The sequence below is a fragment of the Cottoperca gobio genome, chromosome 10 (genome assembly GCF_900634415.1).
Source record: "Cottoperca gobio chromosome 10, fCotGob3.1, whole genome shotgun sequence".
Taxonomy (NCBI): Eukaryota; Metazoa; Chordata; class Actinopteri; order Perciformes; family Bovichtidae; genus Cottoperca; species Cottoperca gobio.
This window is the reverse complement of record NC_041364.1, coordinates 7,530,186-7,551,366: the sequence shown is the minus strand read 5'-3', so window position 1 is coordinate 7,551,366 and position 21,181 is coordinate 7,530,186. Positions and strand designations below refer to the sequence as shown.

General features: G+C 40.8%; 1 protein-coding gene across 1 annotated transcript in view; it reads right to left on the bottom strand.

Moving 5' to 3' along the window:
- The window catches only part of diaph2 (diaphanous-related formin 2), a 351,346-nt gene that overhangs the window by 216,041 nt on the left and 114,124 nt on the right, over positions 1–21,181 (bottom strand). The window contains exons 12-19 of the mRNA XM_029442178.1: positions 20,936–21,046; positions 19,713–19,825; positions 16,210–16,326; positions 12,360–12,478; positions 10,772–10,836; positions 9,554–9,658; positions 6,091–6,153; positions 2,856–3,224 (exon numbers count right to left, since the gene is read on the bottom strand). Coding sequence (XP_029298038.1) covers positions 2,856–3,224; positions 6,091–6,153; positions 9,554–9,658; positions 10,772–10,836; positions 12,360–12,478; positions 16,210–16,326; positions 19,713–19,825; positions 20,936–21,046 — 1,062 coding nt within the window. The remainder of the gene's footprint in view (positions 1–2,855; positions 3,225–6,090; positions 6,154–9,553; positions 9,659–10,771; positions 10,837–12,359; positions 12,479–16,209; positions 16,327–19,712; positions 19,826–20,935; positions 21,047–21,181) is intronic.

Here is a 21,181-nt window from a genome sequence, read left to right as displayed (position 1 = left end):
TCTGAAAGAAAAAAAGTAAGACATAAAAACATATCTCTTTACTTTAGCCTTTTAATGGTGATATTTTATACACTCTTTAATGCTGCCACTTTAAACTAATTTAAATGCTTTTATTAAAGCTGCTATTTTATCTCTTAGCTATTAGCCTTTTCCACTTTTACTATTTTTATTCTACTACTTAATACTATTTTTAATGCTATTTCACATTTACATCAACATTGTGATTATTGTACTGCACTTCTTGTATGAAAGGTACTATAAAAATAAAGCTTATTATTATTATTATTATTATTATTATTATTATTATTATTATTATTATTATTATTAACCCGCCTGGTAGCCAAAAGCCCATTGTCTATTTAAGTGAATCCAAAAAAAGAAAACTAAAGACCTAGTCCAATGCATCTGTGACCACAACAATTCAGATTTTGCATTGTAGGACAAAATAACAATTCCATGTGTTTATTATCTGATTCAAAATATATATCATAGCTTTGTTACGTGATACTATCTAATAACAGTGGCCGAAAGAGGCATGTATAATGAACAATGAAGGGGGCTGGGACAAGTGCTCTGTGTCACGTCACAAGATGTCAGAGGTTTCTAGTACATGATGCAATTAGGCACAAGGCGTGTACGAACATATTCACCTGACATCGATTTAAATACAGTATTGGGCGAAAAAAGAAATTCTAGGGGCCATTCTAAATCCTGCTACTTAACATTCAGCCTGGTGCATAACTCCTGAGGTTTGCTGCTGGGCCTGACCAGAATAAAGACGTCACCTCTATGTTTGAGAAAAAAGGCCTTTGTTACAGCTTGAGCTATTGTTGATCTTAAACATGGCTGTCTCATAGTGCTCTGTCAGACATTACGTATTTCCCATTTCCTCCATGCTGCCTTTAGGTTTTCCATTATCATGTTTACAGATATCCCTAATCAGCATATAAGATTATACGCATTTACATTTTTCTGGGGAATGCATATAAAATTGACTAACCTAATCATTTGTTTTGATAATTGTGTTGCGTTGTCTATTTTGGCATTTAGACAGTCCCACAGTTCCTCCCTAATAACTTTCCCTGGGAATCACTGACACAGATGTGTAAGTACATGCAGGGGGGGGGAGAAATAACTCACGCTAATATAAAATGCATTCAGCACTTAAACAAAGCTGACATTTCCCAATGTATGCCTGAGCTGGCTGTTTCCCTCGTGAGTGCCTTGTACTTCTGTTCCTGAATTAACGGCCACAGAATCCCTGGCTTGCCTGGAGGACTTGCATTGTAATTGAAAATGTCCAAAATATTTAAACATTTAAAAGCTGACCCCACCGAGTGTGAATATGTCACTTTGGGTGCAGTATGTAAGCATGTATGTATGCTAAATTATTTGTTTTGTATATATGTAAGTAGTCGCCAACTGTGTGCAGGTGAGGCAACAAGTCACGCACTTTTTACCTGCCCACAAAATTCCATGTGAAACTCGTCCAGTAATAATTGCATACTTTTTTTTTTTTCCCTTCACAATATCATAACAGTTCTCTTTTTCTCCCATCAAATGTGTGTGATTCATACTCTTGTCCGACATCTATGGGGAAGTGGAAAAGAGAGGGATGTAGGTGAGAAAAATAACAAGTATCTTTTCTTTCCCTTCCTTCTTTATACAACCAAATCATAGTTGCTCCTGGCACTCCCACACTTCCATCTGCTGCACATAGAGGAGACAGACGACTCTTGTCCCACTTAATCGACACAAGAGACACAGATTGTTTTTCCTCAGGTGGTTATGAATTTCATTTGCATCACCAAACTACAATTCCTGTGGAGGCAAGGTCAATGCACCCGCATATTAACCTCTGCACGCTTCGCAGGCACCGGGAATGTGCATGTTACTGCATGCACTCAAGTCATATGTGCAAAACCGTTGTTGATCCTGCACAAGATAATGATCAAATATCAAATATTGTTCTTACTGTTTACACAACATGTTTATATTTCACAGTGCTGCATGACACTTATTAATAGTTTTACCTCTCGAAACACTAACTCCCACGCACAGACAAGCATTTGCATACATGGCATTTTAAAGAGTCCTTGAGGTGACAGAAATGCAACCTTTAGCATGCTGCTTGCAATGCAATAGTCAACGTTGACTTTCATATTCACATTATTCCTCTTGTATACGTGTGTCACTTGATGGCCTGCTGTTGAACAAATAATGTATCATGGAAAAGCAAAACATTTCCAATGTTTCACTGACTGCAATGGCCTTCAACACGTTCAAAACCACGATCAAAACGTTATTTTAATATATAGCTTGATTCTACTAAAACCATTCAATATCACGTGCAGCACTAACACAAAAGAACTAGTCTGATGTTTTGGTCGCTGTCAGTAATTGAAGACAAAGATGCAAGGTCACACAAGCATCGGCAAAGAACCATTAAAACATTTCTAAGTACTCGTGAGGCGATGGATAAATGATCTACGGTAAAATAGAGCCCACATGCGAATGAGAGAGAGAGAATGTCCTATTGAACTTCTCTTTAAATGTGATGGAATGTTACACAATGTTAATTGTGTAAATCCAAGGACATTTGAGCATTGAAAACTGTTTACTGTTAAATCCTTTGAAATGGGTGCTGAGTGTGGAAGAGTGTGGCCCGTGGCTGAACTGCTGTTTGACGAGATTTCTGTTTTGGTTTGGATCTTCAACTTAATAATAATAAAGGGTTACTTTAAGAATGCTCTTAAGCTAAATCTTTGCATACGTGATGGTAAAAATGAAATAATATTTCTTTACAGTGTGAAATCACCAACATTATAAGTGAACATGTGTTGCAGTGTTCATACCTTGGTCCAGTTCACCCTCTTCATCACGGTTTCAGGCTTGTAGGTCTTCTTGGCCTCCAGCCCGTAAGGCAGCTTGATGACGGGCAATGAGGGCGGCGGCGGAGGGCCGCCTGGTCCCCCGAAGAAAGGCGGAGGAGGTGGGGGCCCACACCCAGGGGGTGGCGGGGGTGGTGGAGGTCCTCCACCGGGGGGAGGTGGCGGTGGTGGAGGTGGCGGAATGCCAGCGTGGCCAGGGAGAGGAGGCGGAGGTGGCGGAGGGGGAGGACAGCCACCAGGTGGAGGTGGGGGAGGAGGTGGTGGAGGAGGTGGAGGAGCTGCTGCACCCCCTGGCAGGGGTGGGGCTCCAGGCGCAGTTGGACCCGCTGCAATCTGCAAATACAGGGTAGAAATGTTAATGATGAGCTGAACATCGAGTGAGGTTTAATCTAAACTGGATGTGATGTCACTAACAGGACTGTGTTGTGCCAGTGAGGAGGCATGTTGCTGCTCAACTTAAAGTTCACTGCACAACTTCCATAGCTTTGTAACTGGCCATGAGCTTTGACTGTGGGCAGAGAGTTGTGTGTGTGTGTGTGTGTGTGTGTCAATAAAGTGAACCAGCTCACTGCAGAGTTTTATGTCAAGGATTACTAGATTCTGTGCAAGTGTTGCTTCCAAGTTCAGACCAAATGAGGGGGTCATGTCCTCTGCTGTTTACAAGACTCTACTAACCAAAGAGATCATGATCACAACCATTTCTGTGGATATGTTTGCCAAGTTGACTTTGCAGAGTCCTTTAAGCGGGACATGTAAGATGCAACACTACATGCAGATCTGCAGAACACATTTGGCATCAACATGCTATGCAACTCCTTTTCTTTTTTACCAGATATTGTCTCATTTAACAAATATCTTAGCAATTTGACACAGTACTGTATGTGAGCAAGTGTGATTTCTTTATCATGTTTGTGTTCTGAAAGGATGAAAACTTTGTTTCTTTCCTGTACATGATTGTTAATTCAGTGAGATGAGCTGTTTTGTGTGTTGCTTTTATGTGGCTATAGTGTGTATAAGTGTGTGTAATCCAGGATGAATAGCCAATGCTTATGCTAGTGCTAATGGAGATCTTAATGAAGACAGAAAGAAAAAGTCTGAGGAGGACAATCATGTATTTCTGACCAATTGAACTTTAGAGGCAAATATAAAATACACTTGCATAAAACAGTAAACTATAAAAAGCAATGATTCCCTAAAGCAATTTATATGTATTCATGCTGCAGTTTAATTATACTCTCTCATTGAAGGAACAATTCATATTTACACCACTGATCTTCAATACAACACGTTAATCTGATTTTAGAAACAACAATTCTACTTTAGCAAACGCTGCCTTATGTGGAGACTTGTGAATTGGCCAAAAAAGGTTGGTCTGTCGTGTTCATGAATCTCTGTGGATATCTATGTAAATGATACAATGTTGGAGAACAGCTGTGATCGACTACTGTTTTAATTTACAAAAGATAAGAATGTTGCTTCTCATCAAGTCTTTGTCATAAATCCTCACAATGGCAGGCTATTAAACAGCAGACAGGGATGCAATTAGACCCCAGACTGATAAGACAAAGACTTTCCGTCCTTTGACATGTCTGCACTATCACACAAGCCACATACACAGGTAGTCGGTGATAATGCCGGTAGAAAAAATGTTTTAGAGAGAGAAAAAAAGTTATGCAAATACAACAATTACAGACACGCAAGCTAAGACAGTTTGATCTTTGAAGCTGATTAGATGCCGAATTTGACAAAAAAAAAATTGTTTCCACTTGCACTTCTCATTTCCCAAACCAATTCCCCGGAGTGTGATTTTTGCCCCAGTCACTTGATTGTGTGCGTAAAATATAATTGGCTTCATATTTAAGACATTACGTTGTGTTTCATTACATAATAGCGTCGGCCGATTGTTTATTGGGGCCAAAATTAAAAAGGTGTTCTGCAAGGAGCTTCTTACACAGATTGCCCAGAGCCCTTCAGTGAAAATCCACATCCAATGATTACTTGTCCGTCAATCTCAAGCCTTCTGTGGCCCGTTTCCTCTTTTAAGATTAATATGAGAATGGAAGCAAATTAGCTGCTAAATTGGAGCGCAGTTGTTTCCATACTGAGGGGCCCTCTGAGTCTCTCTCTCTCTCTCTCTCTTACTCTCTCTTTTCTACCCAATAATAAGCCCAGTGTTTCACAGAACCCTTAGGATCCAACACCACAGCCACTAAAATACGAAAAACAAACATCTAACAAGAAAGAGATCCAGATCCGTAAAGTGTATAATAATTATGTACTTTGACTTAAATGATAACAGCTATTTTACACTGAATTCTTACGGGACAACGTCAGACTTCATGTTTTGCATTGTATTTAAGTAGGCCATACATGTTTTGCATGTGCAGTATGTCAACAACTACAAAGTGTCTGGTTCTGAACTAGCAAATATATACGGTACAGGCAGAATATTGTAAAGGTACAATAAGTAGCCCTGATTATGTGTGAGAAAAATAGATTTATCTACTGTTTCCTATTTTATGTAGTGTTATCTAATTAGTTTATCATCCAGCATGTTCAAATGTTATGATTCTCGGCAGCTTGTGAAGGTCTCTATGAGGCTGGTGTAACTTTTGCAGAGCCTATCTGGAGCTCTGTGTAAAGTAGAAATCCAGGCTAATATGAAATTTAACCCATCTAATTTGGATTCATAGTCTTCTGGACTCAATTGGGAGGTCAGCATGGAAGGTAATTAAGTCTGAATGCTATGCGATTAAATCTGTGCCCCAATCTCATCTGTGATAGGGGAATTTAATCACAAAGTGTTTACTTAAGAAAATTGCATTAAACAAGCAGCAAACGTGTGTAGTTTAAAAACCACAAGTGAGTTTAGCATATTATTTATCTCAATGAAATAAAGGTCTTTAAAATGAAGATTAAAAGGGCCTTGCCTGTCAGTTCACATGTATTCAAATATAACTTGCAGGCGATAAAAGAAGAAGCTTTAAAATGTAATGCGTAATATGGAGTGGGGCAAACATGCAGCGAGACGGATCGGACAAAAAAAAGATCAGTTCAATAATGAGATTGAGAGTTGTCTCCAAAACAAAAGATTTGAAGCGCCACAATCTACTACAGTTATTATGCTGTGTAACTTGGATTTGCGAGTCGTTAAAAGTTTGATTATGTCATGTGCTGCACATGCAAAGAGGACACCCACCTTGGCTTCAGATTCCCTGATGAGTCTCTGAGCCTCTTTGAGCTTGTCATTTTCAATAGTTAACTGTGCAGGTACAACACACACACACACACACACACACACACACACACACACCGCAGACACACACCATGGGAACAGACACAGAGGGCAACAGAGAGGGACAAATGGGGGCGGGTTAGATAGACGGAGAAGAAGAACACTACTACTACACTAGAACAGGTATGGTACTCACAGCAAACACAGTAGAGCCAGAGAAAGAGGCGAGCGGGGGGAAAGAGGATGTCCCTTACACAGTTAATGACAAATATAGTGTTATATTCCCATTATGTTTGAATGAGCTATTTGATGTGCAAACGGCAGAGTGTACTGCACTTATACACCTAAAACAAGATGTAATCTACCTTCAAAAGAACATCAGTGTAGAGCACTGACTGCAGTATGAAAGGAACAAGGCACAGCATCACTGACAGTTGGTGCACCTATAAAAACCCTTCTTCCATTTCCCTTTTCTTCTTTCTTTGGCATCGCAAAAATACATTTCAACTTAACACTCTTAGATGTGTGATGGCCATTGATTTCACTCTGGAGTCTTCGTTTTCGAGAAATGTACCCATGTTGCTTTGATATTTCACTCCATGCAACCTTGTCAAAGACAGAGCGTCGCAACGTATTACACAGCAACGCTTTCTTACTACGGACTGTAGAGAACTAAATGTTTAATGTCGGTAATGGAAAAGAGATGGGAAACTTTTAGAACAAGTCACTCAGAAAAAAAAATATCTTTCATTTTGAAAGAATTTTAGAAAATGGTAGTTAAGTGCAAAGAGAAGCGCTGCGTCAGATTTCATCCTTAGGCGTTAAAGGTTACAGCCTTTTAGATATCTCAGTTTTAAAAAGGCAAGCCACAGAGCATTTCATCGGGTTTAGTACAGCACGTCTTGCTTTCTCACAAGGCCAGCTCTTTTGACCACCATTTTCTGTTAATGTAAGGATGGATGTATAACACATTTGAACGACAATAGATTTGAAAGCACATTGTTGGCTTCACAACAGAACTGTCTCTATCTCATAACAGCAAAGCACACATTATAATAGGGACTACATTGTGAGTTCTGCTGTCGTTATCAGTTGAGTTAAATTCCGTAATCAGTCAGGGCAGCCTGACAGAGAAAGAGAGAGACAGTGCTCCACTGCACCTCCAGCTCCTCTTGGGGATAAGCTAGGTCAGCTACGAGACCGCCAGGTTGTTAAATCCTCATCACGTTCGGCGCCAATTCAATGAATAGCTTCCTTTTTTTTTTTTGACTTGAATGGGTCCAAGCAAAGGTTTGGGGAAGGGTGGATGATTTCCACTTGTTGTGATTCCTGTGTCCTTTGTTGATGTTTACATGCAGAACCTCCACTCAACTCAATTGGGAGGATAATCAAACAGACACATCAAGCAGGCCGCTTGTAACAACGCCAAAGTCCCCAGACAAATGTGTTGGTTCACAAACAAGGTGAAGAGAAGAGACTTAGGCATGCATGTATTTCAATATCTGACAGGAATTCTGAGCAGGAGATGAAAGGTTAGGGTTAGCTCCCACTTCATTTATATTCAGGGAAACGACAGTGATCGCACAGCATCTGTGACGGACAAATTGACCACGAGCCCTTGTGCCAATTTAAAGGTTGTGTGCTCTCGCAGTTAATGGCCGTCGCCGACACTGTGTCAAACGTGAATTGGGTTGCAAACCCTGTTTCAGCCCTCTGAGAGGAATACACTGTTGTTTAGTTCATTGCTTGAGGTAGCTGTTGAATGGTCTATGTGAACATCTGCCTAATATAAAAAACAGGTGATAACTCTAAATTGTTATTACAGAACTTGCATACATTAAAGATTTTTTTTATTTTTTTTTATTAAGCCCTTACAGACAAAAAAAACAACTCTAATTAAGATTAAATATGTGAGGCCTGTGACAATTAACTGCACTTTACATAAACCTGAACGCATTATATAGATTCGCATTCAAAGTGTATGTATGTTCAGTAGTGCATACACTTCATTCATGTTCTGTCCAGATGCCTAAGGTATATTCTAAAGTATATTTAGAATGTAGACACATTCATGCAACTTTGTGCCAAACAAATTACATGTTTCCCTGCTGAGGTTAATGTGTGTTGATGTGCGGCTCTCCAGCAGTAACGGCTCTTTGAAGGAGCAGTCAGACAAACAGAGGAAGAGAGGGCTTGACTCTCCAGGGCTTCTCTGCTCTACACTACCTGTTAATGCACCATAGTCTGTCAGTTTTCAAAAGACAGATGCCTGCCAGGGGAGGGTGAGGGGAAGGTGGGTTATAGGGAAGAAAATACTTGAAAACACAACATGAAAAGCCCCAACAGGGGGAAAGAGGGCAAGCAAAGGTAACACAGCCTGATGCATTCATAAGGGAGGAAGGGGGGGGGGGGCGGGGGCAGGCAGAGCAGGTGGACAAGAGCTTTAGATTCTCATGGTCTCGTTAAAACAGCAAGGCCTCTATCAGGAACAGAGTGAGTGATGCACCAGTTTGGGTACAAATGAAGGTAACAAGTGGGGACAAAGCACTCAGACATATGAAGTGCAAGAGTGAGAGCTACACCCATATTACATTCTTAGGAGAAAAAGCACTGTGACTTTTGGCCATGACAGCAGCCAAAGTGTGTACTACATAACAGCATTTGTTGTGGACCTCAGAATGATTGCTAGATCACTGAAGCAACAGTATGTAACAACTGAGAAAAAAACACCCAGTTGATGCTTAGACCACATATGCAGGTGCAGTTTATCAGACGGGGAGTGCCGGCCTAAGCAACCAGAGATGAATGTTTGAAAGAAAAAGCAATTTCTGATATAAATGTAGCCATACCATCTTTCAAAGCTGGTTTATATTAAATTCCCTAAGCATCGAGGCAAACTGCCCTTTTGTCCCAAGGCAGTGCTAAAGTATTTGGAATTGGGTTAAGGGGGAAATAGCAGTCATTTTCTGTACTCAAAATGGAGGGTTGTGCCTGGGAAGAAATGATGTAGAGTCCAAGAAAAGAAATGCAATCCATCTCTGTGATGATATAATTACATAAGAAAAGCTTCAATAGGGTAATTCGCCTATATAAAGAGCTACAACTTAAGAAGGAGATTGACCCTTTATTAAATCAAATGTTCCCGCATGGATGATAACTCCCACTTACAGCAGCACATCTGTAAGTGCGGTGGAAAGGTATCCTTCTGACCGAATCAGCCCTATATCTTGTGGAGCCATTACTTCTGGAGGCTATGATCTCAAGACAAACATTTGTATCCTGTGCGAGGATGTACGGATATTAGAATTTTCACTTTTCTTTCTTTTTCGCGCTTTTTTTGGAAAATATACAATACATCTATATAGCAATATCTCGGGGAATGTATCACTGTTTTGAAGAGCAGTGAGATTTATCTTTATGGATTTACCTGGGACTCCAGGGCCTGGATCTTCCCCTCCAACTCTTTGATTCTCTCTTCCTTCTTTTGAGACTCGGCCTGGGCCTCCTGCCGTGCACTGAACTCCTCATCAAACTGCAAGAAGAGAGACACTAGTATGTCTATATGCACATATAAGATAGATGTTCACACACACACACACACACACACAGGTGGGTGAGCGGCACATTGTCTCCAGAGAATAGCCACAGGGTTCATCTGCAAGCCACCAAATCACGCCATCTTACACTGGACGAGTTCTATTCATAGCTCTCGTGGCCATGGCTTACATTTATGTTGATGGTTCTAACCTTTGCAGAAACCAAGCTATGTCGCTACAATAATTTCACTGGCCCAGCAGGGTGCGCGGTTTGCTGCTATGACAGGACTCTTAAGAAAGAAACATCCAGGACCCCCTCGGTGTTTCCAGACAGTGGTCGTGGGGGCTCCTGAAGATGCATTTAAATATCAGACAAAAATATGCAGAAGGTAAGGTTTTAAATGGGGAGTTGTTTTATGTCTGTCAAAGAAATAAAAAAACACAATTAAAAGGTTGTTAACTTTTATGAAAAATAACTTTTTGTCGTAATTGCTGGAACTGTCACTAGACCCCGACAGTCGTGCAAGAGACCAAACGGTCTAACTGTACAGCTAAATATATCTCGGATAAAGATCGAGGCGAGAAATAGGCAATGCAGTAACACAAATTGATTCCTATTTGATCACCGCCATGTTTGACAGTTTGATCAGTCTGATTGGTCGTTTTCATTTGGCTTCAGTGGAATATTGCAAACGCCATCAGGATTGCTGTCAGAATATAGAGACAGTTCCAGCAAACATGATAAAAAGTGATTTAAGTTACCCACTGAACCTTGAATCAAAAGAAACTAATTAATCAATTTAGTTACATTCAAAGGAAATGTAAGATAAAGAGAGAAACCCTTAAAGGGCCTGCTTAATATGCAGAACTGTGTTAAAAGAGCCAGCACATAACTTAACTCTGTCCCGGCACTGTGCACAAATAAGTATACATCAGTACATCGGCATTGATTCTTGTAATGCTGATACGGATCATGTAGCGTCACACCCAGGTATTGATCAGGGCATGAAAAATCAATAGCTTGTCTGGGAGCTCTTAGGAAGGAAAAAACTTTCCTGATGGGAGCCAGCCAACCAAAGGGGGGCTGTTGGGAGTGATTAATGTCTCACCTTCTTGGAGTACTCTGCAGTCTTCTGCTCACTCTCTTCAACTTTGGCTTTATCCACACACTGATCTGCAAGACAAGACAGCCACAGTCACGAGACACTTGAAAGGCGCGACGTGCATCGTTAGCTCCTCGTGTGGAAGTTACAATGCGACCTGGGTCTTGTTTCTCAAAGTATATTAGCGCTTATTTGATTGGAAATCTTCCTTGAAAGGTCTGTTAAGATCCATGAGATGTTTACAACTTAAGATGCTCTTAAAAAGTGTTATAGGTGCATTTCACCACACCTCAAACCAAGTGTGTCAAGTGTGTTTTAAAGAAAGAAAGAAAGCCAGCCCTTCATACGAGTCATACAACATGTCAAGGTCTATGATTTTATACTATTTAAAGAATATATCTATTTATTTTCAAATGAGAAGTTTAATTTATTTAGTGGACACACGTACACGTCTCCCGTCGCAGGTAGTGTCAAGTAGATGCTTGTGATGCAATACAAAGACCACTGAATAATAAAATAAAATATGTATTTTCTCAGCTCTGGGAGAAAAAGGAGACGCAGAACAAAATATGCAGCTGATGCAACTGCTGTGTTGACCTTGTGAAGAAGGGACGAGAAGAGAAGAAGTGTTTTTATGATATGTTCAATAACCGAGTGACTCTGTAGATGTGCTAATCTTTGCACTTCCTCTTTGTTTTATTTTACACTCACTGACAAAAGGTTTCCTTAAATAGTCAAAAGAATCGCCGAGAACTGAGCTGCCTGTTGCTTAAGGGTGTTTTTACTATTTCCAAAAGTTTCAGCTCTTTTGGTTTATTTGAGGATATTTTTAAATACCAATATGATGCAATTACCCTGCAGATGAATCGTCTGAAGGATAGTGTATGTGCACGTTTTAAGTGTAAATGATTGTTAGATCACACATCACGCAACACGTTTCCCCTCAGCACAATAAAGTGACTGAGGAAAGGCACATTTCAATAAGCCGTGTGGATAATATGGCATCGATGTCATTTGTGTGAATTTAACAAAAAACGCATTCTTGAAAGTTTGTTCTCAGCTGATTAAATCTCAGTAAAAGTGAGGGACAAAACTTTTTCACACTGTATCAGTCCTCTGTGAACATCAGAAACTTTTAATGACCCCTTTGTTAGCAAGTCACAGAACTGTTTTGTGAAACAACATTGAGACACAGTAATGTTATTTACTTATTTTCTCTGTTTGAAAAAAAGTTCTCCATTAGCAATGCAGTGCAGATAGATGTTGTCTTTATTCTTCCAACAACACATTCAATTCACCAAATATAATAACATTATTAGTCATGTAATAATTAGATGACCCCCATCGTATATGTAAAGTCTCTGCCGGTGTTTGTCAGGAACATCTCAGGGGGATCCGGGAGGATAATGAGAAGAACTGTGATGTATCAAAACATCAGTGACGTGCCTCCCGCAGCACATCGTTTAAAAAGAACAAAAAAATGATATTGAAGATGCTTTTCTGAATATTAGGATCTTAAAGTCTTAGAGACTTTTATTTAACATTTTAGACACACATTTCAAATGAATGAGTGAGGGAAGATTCAAAGTTGTACCGATTAGATGGGTGAAGTCCACGTCCAATCTTTTACTGTAGCCAAAGTCGGGGTCCATCCCATTGCGATGCAGGACCACCTGAGACACGCACTCTTCTATCACCTTGTAATACTGAGGCCTGAGGGGGTCAGAAAACATAAAACACAACGATTAGACAAGCCACAGAAAAATATGAGTGACACAAACTCTACAAGACTAATTAACCACAAATTATTCCCTTATCCAAGCTAGAGGTCACAAAATGCCATGTCAGAAACGGGTGCTGCTGGAGAAAATAGGAACCCTATTAAATTTGATCACTTGCTTCACCCCGATCATGAAATTAGAAGATTAATGGGCACACAGAACCCAGGTCCGTGGTAGTCTGTCCGTTTCAAGGTGACAGACGGTAGTCAAGGCTACGCTTGCCCTCTTGCCTAATTTGCAATCATCTTTGCCAATTAGAGCAACCATAAAAACTGAAATGTAAATCTAATCAGTGTAATGTGTGTAATTGAAAGCACAATGACCGGGAAAACATGTCAGCCAGTTAGGAGTGTGACTGAGTGCTTGGTTTTGTCGAGCAGGGGTGTGTGAATGCGAAGCCCGAGAGTCCCATTCCGCCACGCGGGTTCGCATGTGACCTTTTCTCCGTAACATTATCAACTTTAATTGCAAGTGACATTTTGAGAACACAATGGCTGCTTAAGATGAGCTTCAAACTGAGAAATAATTATTTTCTGAGCGTGACATTGACCAGAAGTTGATGGTTAAACGTGTAAAAGAAACAACATGTTTCTTTATTTCTCTAAAAACTCAAGCTTCATTTGTTGTAATTGCTTAAGAGAAGGTTGAGATTTGAACTGAGGTACTAGATGTACAATAATTCACCCTTAATGATGCTCAAGAATAACGCCATAATACAATTATAAAGGGAGAAATTCCCTACACCAGGAACAACAACTATCACAAGAGCAAACTCCTTGTGCAAATGCATGTGGTGGAGACCAACTAATTATTGCAGTAGGTGGGCGGACGGGCAGGCAATCCCAATTCTGTTACAGCGCCATCACATCTGGAATAGGGGTGGACCGGGAGGACTTCTGTACTAGTAGGAGGAATACAGTATCTGCAGCTGGAGATGATACAGGCTTGTTATTCAATTATCACATCAACTCCTTTCATCTCCATTTTAAATAAACTATTTTCTAGTGGGCACAAAGTGTTCTTCTATGAGTCCCAAAGCACAGATATACCGTACAACACTCCGCACATCCTTCCAATGGCAGCTGCTGTTGCTTTAATTGATATGTGTTCTGTTCTTTCTTTAGAAAACAAAAAGGAATTTTTGCAAACTCCTGTTTTTGGCAAATCATTTCACATCAGGAAGATGTTCTTGAGCTTGTCCGACATATTTCTATGATAATAATTTCAATTCGGAGAAGATTTGATCACGACTTTGATGCAGAAGAGCACTGATGTTACGGACACGTAATAATTGATTTGAGCAGACAGAGATGGGAACAAAGTGTCTGTTGCCAGGAGGGTTAATTGTGTGTAACGCCGAGAAAGCTCGTACATCTAAGTGCGTGTTAAACATTAAGTTTCTTTTTCGAAGCTTTCCAACTGTTGCCCCGTAGATTCAAAGGCTGTGTTCAGTCGGTACCTTGTGGGTGGACAGGCCATATTACGTTGTGAACAGAATTATGAAAGAACACAGCTTTCTGAGCCAAAGCAAATAAGAATAAATCAGCATTTAGGTGCACTGTTTTGAAAGCATGAAATGCCATACATTAAGCTTGAGCTGGCGGAGTCGCCCACTCATGATTGGAACAAGCTAGTGAAAGCTCACACATCGCCCTGCATGGCTTAAGCACTGTGGCACTCGGCTTACAACTGTCACCAATGTACACCACATTATTATCTCAATAAGCCGCCCTATTTTCCCTTCGTCCTCCATCCTCCGCCACCACCCAGCAGATAGGGGGGGCTGGTTGGAGATAACTAGAGACGGAGAGAGTGACCCAGAACTGTCAGGCCCTTCCACAGTGGGCAGGGCTGGGCTCCAGAAGCTAGCATATGTCCCCTACATCATTCCCCACCTCTTCTTTTACTTTGGCACCTTCCATTTCTTCCAATGATAGCTTGCAGTTCAGCACAGCCCCAGCCACTTGATCCAGCTCTGCTCCACATAACCAGTGTAATCCCCATATCACTAGGCTCCAAAAGAGCAGATCTGCTCTATATTTACTGGGTGGGTTTGATGTGCTCCCATTCATTAGGCTTGCAGTGAGAGATTAATTATCAAAAATAAACCGAGCCCCAGAGGGGAGAGCAACAACTAATGTTGTGTTAGGAGGAATGACAGTAGACAGAGCACTTAACCCGTTTGCCCACTGTAGACCTTCTTATTATTAGAATGCTTATACTATTCAAATAAATAGCATTTAAAGAAGATTATTATTTAACACATGAATCAAAGTACGATCAAACCCAAGAAATGCAATGATAAAAACAAGATTAAGTCCTTTACGTTAGATAGAATATCACATGCATGCCTTTGATCACAAAGTCTGTCACATATTTATACAACATACGTAACAGAAGACTGCCACCATTACATGATTTCAACTAGAGCAATGTATTGCTACCACAAGTTCTCTGACTGGACCGGGACATGAAGCGATGGTAGCTTTAAGGCCAAAGGCTGGGAAAAGATAGATAGTATATATTGTTCTGTAATACTGCTTCTTCAATCATCACCTAAATCACACACCAGTGATGTATTGGGAATAAAATGCCTCAGCCAGAATGAATTCCTGGTGTTAATGTCTGTGTGTGTGTGTGCACATGTGAGTGTGTGTGCACATGTGTGTGTGTGTGTTCGTCCTTGCATCTGTGATTGAGGCTGGAGAGAAAATATATTTCAAAAACATATCTTTAAAAAGACCATCAGTTTGTGTTGTTATGAGCGCTGGTACTGATCCCTTGTGTTGCTGGCTCACAGATGGGTACATGGACAATGGAGCCGAGGTGGACGTGGCTGAACTAGCTGGTTAATGTGAATTTTATTTCTCACTTCCTACGAGTAGATGTGGAATGAATTATTCATAAATCCAAGGGAACAGCAACTTGTCTATGGTAAATTCATCTCTCCCCCCCCCCCCCCCACACTCTTTTTTAAAGTGTTATTTCTGCAAAAAGGTCTGACACAGCAGTGAATTCATCAGTGTCACTCCATTCAGAGGAATAGCAACCTTCCTGCCCAGTGTATGACATAGTTGCTCTTCAAAGGCAAGTAGAAAGCAAACCCAGCAGTTTAAAATGAGTTATTAATTCTGAAACACAGAATATTATTCCTACGCTAATAATAAGTTTAATATGGGCTTGCATGGCGGGTTTAAGTATTCAGTTTTGCATACTTTTAACCATATTGTATGGATGTTATTATGTTGTAAGTCTTTTATGTTTCACCCGACTGTAAGAATACTTTTCTCCGAGAGCCATGCTAATAGATGTTGCGTTCACAGGCAACAGTTCTTGGTAAACTAGGTGCCATAAGTGACACTAAAATATAAAGACAGTTCAAGTTTGGCTTCAATCGTCAAGAGGTCTCTTGCTTTTGGGAGGATAAAAGTACACAACGCATTTCTACCTGGCTCTTACTTTCATGTTGTCAAAGCCAAACAATACGACCCTCGGAGGCAACAACGACTTCCTGTAAGTAATGAACAAATATGTGGCGTATGAGGTGTTTCACATCTGTTCAAACACACAAAGCTAACTCTGTCCAAGCACTTTGACATACGGTGGAGCGTCACGGGGTCCATAAGACGCCAGTGGTATGTAAAATAAAATCCAAGAACTTACCTGACGTAATAGTCATTCCTGATGAGCAAGAGGTGTTGAAGGACTGAGAGGAAGTAGGCCTCTGAGCCAGTGTCTTTCACCATATTGGACAGCAGATGGTACACTTCATTCATATCAGTGCAGAAGGAAGGTTAAGGAAAACAACGTCATGACAATCTTACTGTTCTGTTACTTTCAAATCAGTCAACGGTCCAGATAAACTTCTTGAGAAAACACTCGACGTGAGTCCATTATTCAGGGGCCTTCAACTCCTTGTAAACATTTACTTTTTTATTACTTTTTGTTTTGTTTATTACTACTTATTTATTTCCCCCCAGTTCCTCACTTCAGGTTGGATGACAGGCATCATTGTGCAAAGGCAAACAGATATGTGATTTTTCTTATTCGTTCTCTCTTGGGGGAGCTAAAACAGTGTAAACAGTGTAAACTTGAGGAGGGGGGGTGGGGGGGGTGGGGGCTGGTAATAAAGAAAAGCTCCCTCTGGTTTACCTGTCACTCTAAACCTTTCAGAATGCAGGAAATTAATTACAGGAAAAACTCACTAGTTTGAATGTCTAGAAAGGCAAGAAGTGCTCATTCATAGGGCGAAATATAGTTCTCAGATTGAAACTGATATGTACTCAGTCGGTATTACATTTGCACAAGGTATTGATTATGTGTCTTATTTTTGCTTTCCCCAGGAGGAACTAGTGATGGCTTTGACATCTAAAACAGATGTTGAATCTGTCTTCAGTGTTCAAATATCTTGTTTTTAAAAAATAAAAACATTTGATATTGAAATGAATGAATCAAAAACAATGCAAGAACCAGATGACCTACAGTACAGGAGACGATAAGCACCTGCATTGAAACATGCAAAAAAAAAAAAAATGCAATCTCTATGATAATGGTTGATTTGTAGTACAAGCTTAATTTAGATACAATTAAATTTGTGTTACTAAAACTTGTATTACTGTTCTAAAAGTGTAGCTCCGACAAGCAAAGAACCCCGGGAAAAGGAATGATTTGGTGCCTATTTAATTTGTTTGCTTGAGAAAGGAGGATTTCCCCGTGGAGACTCATCTTGTTTGAAAAAAAGTGCAATAAGCCTTTCAGATATGTGCACACATGCAGAAATAAAAGACTTAGGAGATGACTCTCAATGATTGCCATCATAACATGAAGTGCAGATCTTCACAATGTGTAAAATATTTACATAGTGCAACAAACCGCCTGCAAAGCAATGAAGCAACATTTTCTTTTTTTTTTTTTTTAATCGTGGCGGAATATGTTGCGATTCCCCTCCCTGGTGCATTTGGTACAGAAAATATCAACAAAATGCACATGCATTTTCATCTTGAGTCAAATCAAGACCAAACAGTAGCAACAGTAATATTTCTACCACCACCACGAACGTGACGTAGAAGTCCACACACATATGCACTAATGTTATGGATTAAGAACCCATGACAGATTAGAGTGGACCCGTCTACCTAACGTGTTGTCGACGCTTAACCTCAAGATTTTGTCAATGCTTTATTTGTTTCCTAATATTACACGTCAGGTTTTATCAACAGCTAATGAATGATGACTCCGTAAGAGAGCATCAATAATTCAGATCATTTATTTCCTCAAAAAACCCGCCACTTAACTGGATTCTCCATTTTCCACGCTATCATCCACACAAAACAAATCTGCAGCCGCTGCAATTGGAGAAGATCAATTCTTTTAAATACTGTTTGACACTTTTCCTATTAATTTCAACAATGTCCGTAATTAAACTCATATCCCATATCAATTTTTTTTTGTAGAAAGAGAGGGATGGGAATACAGGCTCCTCTGCAGTATCATTCCCCTGCCTTGTATTAGCTGAGTATGAAGCCTGGGAGAATTACCAATCCTGCGAGATTCAATTATAGCATCACCACAGCAGCATTTGAGAGGACATGAGAAGGAGCTCAGACTGGGAAAGTATCCAACTAGCTTCATCTATCACTAAGCTGCAGACATAAACCTAATGTAGAATGCCAATCCATTCGATGACACCCCCTCCACGCCGTCTTTCTCGCTCTCTGTCTCTCTCTCTTTACACTCCCTCTCAAAATAATGAATAAACATGAGTGGCAGTCAAGTGTGACGTGGGCCATTCAGTGGTGGGGTCAATCAATCACCATTCCACAGCTCATTAATATTCATTAGTGGCCTGGAGTCACCTCCTCGCCACCTGGACCCGGGCCGGACACAGAGGAGACGAGCCTCTCCGGGTTAATATTCATGAAACTGCTGGGAGACACAAGACACATATGCAATGCTCAGGTAGAAATACTACCAGTGTGATATCATGCATATACATGTGTGTGTGTGTGTGTGTGTGTGTGTGTGTGTGTGTGTGTGTGTGTGTGTGTACCACTGTCTGTGTGTGCACTATGCAGGAAAAAGGGACAAAGGGTAGACTGGGCATTCAAATCATGCTCAGAGCCTGCAGATCAATACCACATTGTCCTTGGAAACAAACATTGGGCCATCTCATTTGTGAACCTGCTCAAGCACATCATTAATCCAGGTGCCTTTTTTCCACTCCAACCTCTCTCCACGCACGCACACACACACACACACACACACACACACACACACACACACACACACACACACACACACACACACACACACACACACACACACACACACACACACACACACACACACACACACACACACACACACACACACACACACACACACACACACACGACCTCCTCCCCTCACCTACATGTGTCAACAGAAACTGTCACTCACGGCAGCCCTTTGTGCCAGTACTAGAACTCTGGGATTTGGAGGAAGAAAAAGGCTGTGGGAACGAACATCTGCATAACAATGTAAGCGTCTGGTGTGTCTGTTCACAATGTCAGCCATTCATACATAGCCTCAGAGAAGATGTGTGAATAATTAAAAGGGTCTTCTCTGGGACGCTTGAAGAAGTTTCCAACTCTGGACTAATTTGCTGCTCACCTTATCAACGTCTACTCTGCCTGTTTGGAGGTAAATGGACATTGGTAAGGAGGCTGGGGCACAGAAAACTCACATTTACACAAGGAGTCATCATGTCTGAATATTGTGCACGTTATATAATATGACTCCACGTAACAATGTTTAAATGTCTACTGTGACGAGTAAATGGTAAGAACAGGTCTGTCTTATATATGCCTGAGGAGTCTTACAACAGTCCTACTTAACCCCGGGCTAACAGACAAAGGACAAAAAGTGAAGAGGAGAGGAAGATAACAGATTAGTAAAGAAGAGCGAAGATGTTGGAGGTTCAGATGACGGAGTTATTTATAACTGGTCAGAGATGGAGCTAGATATTGAGCTCTGGCTCATTAAATCCTTGTGTAATGAACCGAGCTACGAGAGGCTTTAACCCGTAAAGCTTGACAAAACCCACAATACACACTCATCTCTCGCTGCTCCTTCCTCAGGCCTATTTATCTGTATATTCACACGGACGGAGGGAAAAAAAAGGATATTCCATCTCAGCCCGGATGTCATCCAGGCGATGGGAGAGTTCGATAGAGTCCTCCTCCTTGTTCTCATTAAACACCTTCAGCTGGATGTCTAGCTCCTCCGTCTCTTTTAGTTCCTAGAATGAGTTAAACATACAGTACAAAGCTGAAAAAAATAAAGTTATACAAAAGGTCTTCTTGCAATGTAGTTTATGGTAAGCAGTCAACAGATGAAAGGAATAACGTAGACATTGGCATTGTTGGATCTCGTATGTCTGTAATAATGGTATATTCGTCTTCCTGTTCCAGCAGAAGTGTGAACTGAGACTCTCTGAACTCTCTCACTAGGTATTCCAGACACTACCTATTCCTGCACACCTGTTTCAGCCACGAGGGGCCACGGCAGTGCTCTTTACCACTTCTCTATGAATCACCGGCACTGGAGTTTACAGACGGAGACAGGGCCAAATGTAACCCAATTTCTGCAGGTATCAATCACGCCGCACTGTTTTTTAGGTGCACCATCTGTCTTGAGCAACAGTGGTTCAGAGGGAGGTGCATAATGGGACCAAAAAAAAAAAGGGGGGGGGAAAAAGGAGAAGAGGAGGGCCAAATACATGTGTCAAGGACTATAAGAACAAAACAAATTGTGCTCTTTCTTTCAGTGGAGGTCATTATTTTTCTTCGCCAACAGCCACGCCGGCTCCGGAACATAACTCATAATTAGATGAACGAGTGTCAGTTTGAATGTCGGCATTAAAAGCAGAGAATGTGGCATTCATAAATGACTGTACACTGAGACTCTTTTAAATCAGGGGGCAGAATTGAAGATAATTAAAGTAATGGCAGTAATAATCAACAGGAGCAGCTGGGATGACTTATTAACAACTGGCTCTGTGACACGTTCACCCCACTCGCTACAAACGAGAGCTTGAGTGATGAGTTGGGGCTCGTTTCCCTTCGCCTCACGTGAAGATGTGTAGGCCTGCTGATAATGATGCCAGGACGACCTGTGTGACGAGGTACTGGCACCGCATCACACTTGACACAAGCTACTACTACTAGTTATACTACCACCACTACTAATCTAATTATTATATATAATAATAATAATAAAACCTACTCTTATTTATGTCATTTGTGTCATGTGGTGAAGTTAGAATGTATTCAAAGAGCCTAGAGGAATCAGTACTATTCACGCATGTTAATAACCCAACCATGTGCTGTGAGATAGTTTGTTCACTCACAGGAAGGATCTTCTTGAGGCCACATCTTAAGAACTCATTGCGTAGGTGTATCCGGAAGTCAAGGTCATCAGGGGAGGTGACCAGGGCATTGATCAGCTGCATGCAAGCAACCTGAGAAGGGAAATAAACACAAATGAGAAATGAGACAAAAAAGACATAACTCTAGCTAACACATCAATAAAAGATAAATAAAGTCATTCTAAAGGTTGTGTTTGGTCTCTGTAATATAAGTGTGTGTGAGAGTGA